General features: G+C 52.1%; 1 protein-coding gene across 1 annotated transcript; it reads right to left on the bottom strand.

The window, feature by feature from the left end:
- Positions 1 to 6: 6 nt before the first annotated feature.
- Positions 7 to 4562, bottom strand: LOC105513110 (mucin-3A-like; the record flags this gene model as incomplete). Its single annotated transcript, XM_011943946.1, has 2 exons — positions 4424 to 4562; positions 7 to 2303 (listed from the first exon to the last, which is right to left on the bottom strand). Coding segments are annotated over exons 1-2 (2358 nt in total), but the record flags the coding sequence as incomplete, so codon positions are not given.
- Positions 4563 to 8570: the final 4008 nt, after the last annotated feature.

Raw genomic sequence — 8570 nt, 5'->3', positions numbered from 1 at the left:
TGTGGAGTAGATGCTTGAAGAAGTGAAGCTGGAGGTACTATGTGAGGTGGTCTTGGTGGTGGTGGTGGTGGTGGTTACCAAGTTTGTGGTAGGACTTTTGGCTGTTTCTGCGGTTGAGACCAAGGGAGAAGTGGGTGGAGTAGAGGTGGCAGTGGATGATGTCTCTGTCATAGTGGTGGGATAGGTGATTTCAGTCGTGGAGTTTGTACCAGGGCCACTCGGAGAATTAGGATAGGTGGTCTCAGATGTAGTCATAGATGAGACATTTGTAGTGGGGAGTGTAGTCACCAAGATAGATGGAGGGATTGTGTTTGTGGTGCCACTGGTGGTTGCTTCTGTGCTTGGGACAGGTGTAGAAGACAGAGTCATACTGGTCAGTGATGTAAAATGATTTGTGGTTGTGAGAGGAGAGGTTGTAGTTGTCACAGAAGTCACTGTATTTGTGGAAATGACTGATGAAGTAATGGGAGGAGAAGTCACAGCTGTTGTGAGAGATTCTGTGGACATATCAGTTGTAGGAGTCACTGTGGTGGTCTCAGGGAATGTAGCTGTAGAGCCGCGGAAGGTGGTCTGACCTGTGCGTGTAGTTGCTACAGTGGTTGAAGGTGGTTCCATAATTGTGGAAGTTGTGAATGAGGTGGTGGTAGTGGGTGACAGGGTGGATTCAGCTGTTGTGTGGAGTGTACTGGTGCTGGCTGGAGGTGATGAGATACTCTCTGTGTGAGTAGTGCCAGCACTGCTGGCAGACATGGAAGAGGAAAATGAATATGTTGCTGGCAAGGTCGTCAGGAGGGAACTTGTCGGAGCGCTGTGTGTACTTGCAAAAGTTGGTGTCCCACTGGGAGTGGTGGCAGAGGTCATGCTGACAAGGGATGAGGTTTCTGTATTCTGGATGTTGGGGGAAGATGGAATGACACTTGCGGACGTTGCTGAGGAACTGGAAACAGTGAATGTTGATGTGAGGTCTGTTCCTGTAGTCGGGAAGCCAGTAGAGCCCACAGAAGGGTGTGTGATAGTTGTTGGTGTTGTCGAAGGGATATCTGTACTCCGAGAAGATGGGGTCATGGTTGTGGAAGTCACTATGGTATCTGAGGTAGGGGGAAGTGAGGAGATGGCAGTTGTGGATGTGCTGACTGTAGAGTAGATGACTGAAGAAGAGAAGGTGGGAGTACTGTGGGAGGTGATCTCAGGGGTGGTGATTACCAGGTTTGTCATAGGAGTTGTGGCTGTTTCTGTGGTTGGGAGAGAAGATGAGATGGGTGGGAGAGAAGTCTCCACGGACAATGTACCTGTCATACTTGTGGAGCAGGTGATTTTGGTTGTAGAGTCTATCACAGTGCTGGTGGGAGAAGTAGGGTAGGTGGGCTCAGATGTAGGTGTAGACCTGGCGATGGTAGTAGGGAGTGTGGTCACCAAGGTAGATAGAGGAGTGGTGTTTGTGATACCGCTGGTGATTGTTTCTGTGCTCAGGACAGGTGTGGAGGATAAAATGGTACTGGTCGGTGATGACAGTGTATTAGTGGCTGTGGGCCGGGAGGTGGTCTTTGTCATAGAAGTCACTGTATCTGTGGAAGTGACTGAAGAAGTGATGTGGGAAGTGGAAGTCACTGCTGTTTTGAGAGTAGTAAATACTGGGGCTGGGGACATGGTCGTATGGACACTTCCAGTGGGCCGGGGAATCCTTTCTGTGGTTCTAATTGTAGAGAAGACCGTAGTGTGGAAGGTTGTGTCTGTGGCTGACACAGAGGAGGAGGGTGTCACTGTCACTATGGGAGTTTCCCTTGCAGTGGTGGTAGAGAGAGATGTCACGGCTGATGTTCCTTTCTCGGTAGTGGTCATAGGGTAAGTCCTGGTGACAGTGGTCACTGGCTTCTGTGTCACGGGAGTGGGGGTGTAAGAGCTGGTGAAGGCCACCTGCGTCGTGGTCACACAGATGGAGGTGGGGTGGGAGATGGTGATTGTAAAGCTCGTTGGATACACGCACTCAGTGGTGGCCGAATAGACCAATACAGTGGGTGGAGTGGTTTCAACCTTGAAAGCAAACTTGGACGTTGGGGTGGTTGAGGTGTTGGAACTGACTGGAGAGGTGAGCAGTGTTTCAGAGATGAGTGTGTCATGGGGAGAGGTAATGAGCGTCATAGGTTCATTTTCCCTGTGGCCAGGAGCAGGCGAGGCGAGCTGGGGGACACCGAGTGGCCGCCCAGCCAGGTCTCTGGAGTGTGGAGAATTGCTGAGCACAGCGCGGACTGCTTCCGCCCTGGGGAAACGTATGTGAGAGGTGGATGTGGCCGTAGATACAGTTCCTGCATTGGTGGCAGAGCAGAGGAATCCACTGGTAAATCCGTGGGTCATTTTGTCACATCACTCATGTAAGCTACTCACTCACGCATTTTCCAGGCAGCATCACAGAGGGCAGGGCATGCCGCAGCTCACTCCTGCATCAGAGGCAGCTTGGAGCTGGGCCCTCTGTGGTGCTGGAGCCCACTGCCTGTCTGCTCCTAGGGGAGCAGTGGGTCATGGGAGCGCTCATTCCTCACCCGGCCTTGGCCTTGCCATGGCCGGTCCTCCTGTCCTGGGATAGCCAAGCTGGGCAGAGTCTCCCTCCCCTCCCTTCCCTCCTCTGGTCACACCCAGGCCCCTCCTCCCTCTGCCCCTTCCTCTCCTCCCCCTGCTCCTGCCTGGAGTCCTCCCATCCCCTCCATTAACCTTCTGCTCCCACCATGGCTTCTCCCTGCACCCTGCTGCTGTCTGGGCTGACTCCTGCTTTCAAAGAGAATAAGAGAGAACACAGCCAAATCTTAGCAGGGGACGCATCACAAGAACCATGAGACAGAGAAAGCTGCACAAAGAGGGCCAGGTGCAGTGGCTCACGCCTGTAATCCCAGCATTTTGGGAGCCCAAAGCAGGTGATCACCTGAGGTCAGGAGTTCCAGACCAGTCTGGCCAACATGGTAAAAACCCATCTCTACTGAAAAAAGAAATACAAAAATTAGCCAGGTGTGGTGGCGTGCACCTGTTGCTGAGGCAGAAGAATGAAGAATCGCGTGAACCTGGAAGGCAGAGGCTACAGGGAGCCAAGATCGCACCACTGCACTCCAGCCTGGGCGACAGAGCAAGACTTCCTCTCCAAAAAAAAAAACCGCACAGGTAACATCAAGGAGAAACAGAGGCTAAGCTCACATGCTAATGACTTCAAGGGGCATGGAGTGAGGACCACGCAGAGAGGTGGACAGACAGGATGGAGAAGGAAACTTCCAGAAGGAGCTACCTCAGCAGTCATGTGTGATGAGTTCCGGAGACCTTAAGGCTTAGTGGTGAGTGTTCATCACAAAAATAGACATATTTTTCTATAACTATTCCATTTTGGCCACAGGATTCATTAGTTTCCAAACACGAACCCCAGCATGTGGATTTCAACCCATTTCACAGATGGTGTGACTTAGGATCAGAGATCCCACTGTTGGGGGCGGTCACAGGCAAGGAAGACGGGCAGCCACAGCAGATGGGAAGTGGAAAATACTGGACCTGCTGCCCCTCACCTCAGGCACAGCCCATCTTTTGGTTGAGAGCTGGGGTGTCAAGTCTCAGCCTAGCTCGCGGGTGTCAGGGAAGTGGGGTCAGGAATTATGAGAAGCCCCAAGTTACACCACTTGACTCCAGGATGTGCCCCTGGAGGTGACTGAGAAGGGAACTGATGGGCCTCTGGGGTCAGGGATCAGAGGCAGACACTGGAGAACAGGGACAAGAGAAGTACAGAGGAATTGTGGGGTGTTCCTGCAGGGCAGAAGAGAGAAGTCTGGGACCCCATGCCGGGTAGTCTCAGACGCACACCTGGAAGCAAAGTGGACTTTAGAAGCTCCCTGCCCTGGTCCTAGTACCAACAGCTGTGCCCAGACACATGGGCTCTGGCCGGGGTGAGAGAGTGACGGCAGAGCTGGGGAGGAGCCGCTGGGGGACAAAAGGCAAAGAGGCTGAAACCAGAAGTCGGAAACCAGGGGCAGAGGTCAGAGGGCTCTCGGGGAGGGAGAGGCCAGTTTGGAGGAGGCACTGGGGCTGGGGGCATGAGGCGGGTGACAAGAAGGAGCCAAGGCAGGAAGGGCACCGCTCTGGGAAGATGTAACTCCCACACTCCACCCTCCAGCTGCAGATACAGGTTGGGGCGCAGCCCCTGCAACCTGTTCAGTGCTTGGTGAAGAGTGGCAGCGGAGACCCAGCTCCCTTGCTCCTTCCCGACCTCAGTTTTCCCTCTACCAAACCCCTCTTCATCCCCCCGAGGCCATGCCTCGGTTCTCCCTGCACCCAGAGCTGAGAGCAGCCCCTCCTCATCCCCCGTCCCCAGGCCTCAGAGCCACCTTCTCCTCCACTCCCCTGGAACATAACATCAGGAGCTTCTCTCCAGCCCCCTCCCGCCTCTCCCCCTTACCTGTGGCCCCTGGGGAGGCCTTGAGCATCCAGAGGAGGCTGAGGAGCCCCAGCAGCTGCATTGGCCCAGCAGGCAGAGGGCTGGTGCGGAGCAGGTTCCAGGGCCAGGACAGCGGCAGGGACCAGGACGTGCACGCAGTGAAAGTGCTGGTTATCTGGTCTACTGAGCACAGCCTCACCTTTGCACCGCCCCACCTCACCCCTCTTCCTCCCTTCTCCCTGCATCTATCTGGACAGACGTCAGTGCTGTGGGAAGCAGGGACAAGAGGAAAAAGGACAAATCCAGGAGGTGTCAGGCAGGGAGAGTTGCTGGTGGCCCAGCCCCACAGCCTGCCTGGCCCATGTGGAGCTGCCTGGAAGCTGCCCTTCCTCCACCACGCCCATGGAGGGTACCCTTGACCAAGGGCTTGGACTCTGGAGTTTGGGCCAACTCCTGCAGCCTCTCCTTAGTTTCAATTCCTCCTGCTGGGAGACAGTGCAACCTCGCTCTGCTTCAAGTCTGCTCTGTCCCTTAATCTGCCCGGCGGCTCCATCCTGCCCCCAACAGGACCCCACAGGCCAGACAAAACTGAGAGCAATTAACACAGAATTCTGTCTGAAGTCATTTTATGGGGGCTAGGTTCCAGAAAAGGAAACACGGATGACCAAAGGAAACACTCAAAAATACTAGCCTGGGTAAGGAGTGGAGGCTCACGCCTGTAATCTCAGCACTTTGGGAGGCCAAGGCAGGTGGATCACTTGAGGTCAGGAGCTCGAGACCAGGCTGGGCAACACGGCAAAACCCCATCTGTACTAGAAATACAAAAATTAGTCTGGCATGGTGGCGGGTGCCTGTCGTCCCAGCTACTCGGGAGGCTGAGGCAGGACAATCGCTTGAACCCAGGAGGCAGAGGTTGCAGTGAGCCAAGATCACACCACTGCATTTTCGCCTGAGCAACAGAGCAAGACTCCATCTCAAAAAAAAAAAAAAGCTAGTTTGGACCTAGCACATTGTTTGACCTTCCTAGGTGGCAACTATTAGGAAGATTGAGTCTATCCAGTTTGGGCAAAGGGATGAAGAATAGATGTTCTCGCCCAGATGGTGGGTTTACAGGTGGATTGGTTTGCTTTAAAAGGGTAATTTGAGGCTGGGCGCAGTGGCTCATGCCTGCAATCACTTTAGGAGGCCAAGGCGGGCAGACCACTTGAGGTCAGGAGTTTGAGACCAGCCTGGCCAAAAGGGTGAAACCCCGTTTCTACTAAAAATACAAAACTTAGCCAGGCTTGGTGGCGCACATCTATAATCCCAGCTACTCGGGGGACTAAGGCAGGAGAATTGCTTTTTTGAGACAGAGTCTCACTCTGTCATCCAGGCTGGAGTGCAGTGACATGATCTCGGCTCACTGCAACCTCTGTCCTAGTTCAAGTGATTCTCCTGCCTCAGCCTCCTGAGTAGCTGGGATTACAGGTGTGTGCTGCCATGCTCAGCAATTTTTTTTTTTATATATATATTTTTGCTAGAGAGCAGGTTTTGCCATGTTGGCTGGGCTGGTCTCGAAATCCTGGCTTCAAGAGATACACCCACCTCAGCTGCCCAAAGTGCTGGGATGACAGGTATAAGCCACTATGCCTGGCCCAGCATCTGTTGCTTGATTTCCTTCCTACTCTCTGCACCCTCTTCTGGGTACTCCAGTGCACACTGAGAACTGGTGAGGTTTTGGAGAAGCAGACAGTAGAATGAGGGAAGACTACCCTGAGAAGGCAGGAAAATCATTTCCACTGCTCTGCCGGGGAGCTAAGGCACAGGAATGCCCTGAAAGATGAGGGGACATGTGCTGGATTGAGCGTGATGTTTGCTGGGGAGAGAGTGGTGGTGCAGGTGCATTTGTAGGTGACAAAAGCAGTAAGACCAAGCTGAGTTGTTTGTTTATTTATTTATTTATTTGAGACAGAGTCTTGCTCTGTCACCCAGGCTGGAGTGCCGTGGTACGATCACAGCTCACTGCAGCCTCCACCTCCCAGGTCGCAGCAATTCTCCTGCCTCAGTCTCCCAAACAGCTGGGATTACATGTACACACCACCAGGCCCAGCTAATTTTTGTATTTTTAGTAGAGACGGGGTTTCACCATGTTGGCCAGACTGGTCTCAAACTCCTGACCTCAGGTGATCCACCCTTCTTGGCCTTCCACAGTGCTGGGATTACAGGCATGAGTCACCACATCCGGCCCCATAAGCTGAGATGTTTAGATATCAGAGGAACCTCTGTGGGCTGAGTAGGCCTGGAAATACCTCTGTAGGGCAGATCAGCATCAGAGAGGCCATTGAGAGGCACCCAAAGCCATCCTGGGAGAAGGACATGAAGGTCCAGCTGGAAACCCGACTACCCTGGAAATGGGGACTCTACTTGATGGTTGGCTGAGGGGCACTGAGATGGATGGTCCAGGAGACTGCGTTGACTGGGAGGAGAGGAGCCTCTTTTTGCTGGATGACAAGGGTTTCCAGTTGAGTTTGGGGTGATGATGAGGTTTCTGGGTGGAGCTGTCCTGGAGGCCTTGGGTCTCAGGGGAGGGCTTCTGGGATGGGTCCACTGCCATTGCCCCAGCCCCTGCTATGGGCCGAGATATGAAAATGTGGGTGCTCACTGTGCACTGAAACAGCCAGCACCTTAGTCTTGAACTTTGCAGCCTTCAGAGCTGTGAGAAATAAATCTCTATTTTTTTTTTTTAGATGGAAGTCTTGCTTTGTTGCCCAGGCCTGCCTCAAACTCCTGGGCTTAAGCTATCCTCCCACCTCAACCACCCAAAGTGCTGGGATTACAGGCATGACCCACCATGACCGGCCAATATCTATTATTTAAGCCATTCAGTCTATGGTCTCTGCTATGGTAGCCCAAGCTGACTAAGACAGGCTGCCTTCAAGATTTTCTCTTCATCAGCTGGGTGCAGTGGTTAATGCCTTGCAATCCCAGTGCTTTGGGAGGCCCCAGCCTGGGCAACGTCGTGACACCCCATCTCTAAAAAAAAAAAAAAATTAAGATGGGCATGATGGCTCATGCCTGTAATCCCGGCACTTTGGGAGGCCAAGGCAGGAGGATCCCCTGAATCCAGGAGTTCGAGACCAGCTCGGGCAACGTAGGGAGACCTGGTCTCTTAAAAAAAAAAAAAAAAAATGAGCTGGTCATAGTGGCACATGCTTATAGTCTTAGCTACTTGGGAGGCTAAGGGGAGAGATCTCTTGAGTACAGGAATTAGAGACTGCGGTGGGCTGTGATTGCACCATTGCACCCCAGCCTGGGTGACAGAGTGAGGCCTTGTCTCAAAATTTTTTTTTCTCTCTTTATCTTTGATTTTCAGTAATTTGACTCTGACTATAATGTCTGTGGTTTGCGGTCCTTCTTTTACTTTTGGGAAATTCTTAGTGATTATTGTCTTCAAATATTTCTCCTGCCCTGTTCTCTCTCTCTTCTCCTTCTGAGATTCCAGTGACATGTATGTTAGGACATTCCATATTGGACTATAGCTCTTGGGTGCTCTGTTCTGCACAAATCCCCACCACCCCTTTCTGGATTTCAGTTTGAGTAATTTTTATTGACATATCTTCAGTCAATTGACTGAATATAAAAACTGATGTATCTTCAGTTTTTACTGACTTATCTTCATAATTATTTCCTCTACTGTGTCTTATTTACTGAACATCCTGTTGAAAAGAAGTCTTGGCCAGGTGCAGTGGCTTACACCTGTAATCCCAGCACTTTGGGAGACTGAGGTGGGAGGACAGCTTGAGCACAGGAGGTTGAGGCCAGCCTGGGCAACATAGTGAGGTCCCATCTCTACAAAAAATACGAGAAAAAATTAGCTGGGTGTGGTGATGTGCACCTGTAGTCCCAGCTACTTGAGAGGCTGAGACAGGAGGAATGCTTGAGCCCAGGAGGTCGAGGTTGCAGTGAGCTGTGATTATGCCACTGCATTCCAGCCTGGGCAACAGAGAGAGACCTTGTTTCAAATAATAATAATAACAATCTTAAAATATTAGAAAAGAACTCTTTATCTCTGATATTATGGCTTGTATTTCTACCATCCTCATTTAAAAGAGGCCTCTTGAGAGGCACCGAGAGCCACCCTGGAATAGGAGATGGACGGTCCAGGAGGCTGTATTGACCGGGAGGAAGG

The sequence above is a fragment of the Colobus angolensis genome, unplaced genomic scaffold (genome assembly GCF_000951035.1).
Source record: "Colobus angolensis palliatus isolate OR3802 unplaced genomic scaffold, Cang.pa_1.0 Scaffold222, whole genome shotgun sequence".
In the NCBI taxonomy this organism is placed as follows: Eukaryota; Metazoa; Chordata; class Mammalia; order Primates; family Cercopithecidae; genus Colobus; species Colobus angolensis.
The sequence above is the reverse complement of the archived record's forward strand: the minus strand, read 5'-3'. Positions and strand labels throughout refer to the sequence as shown.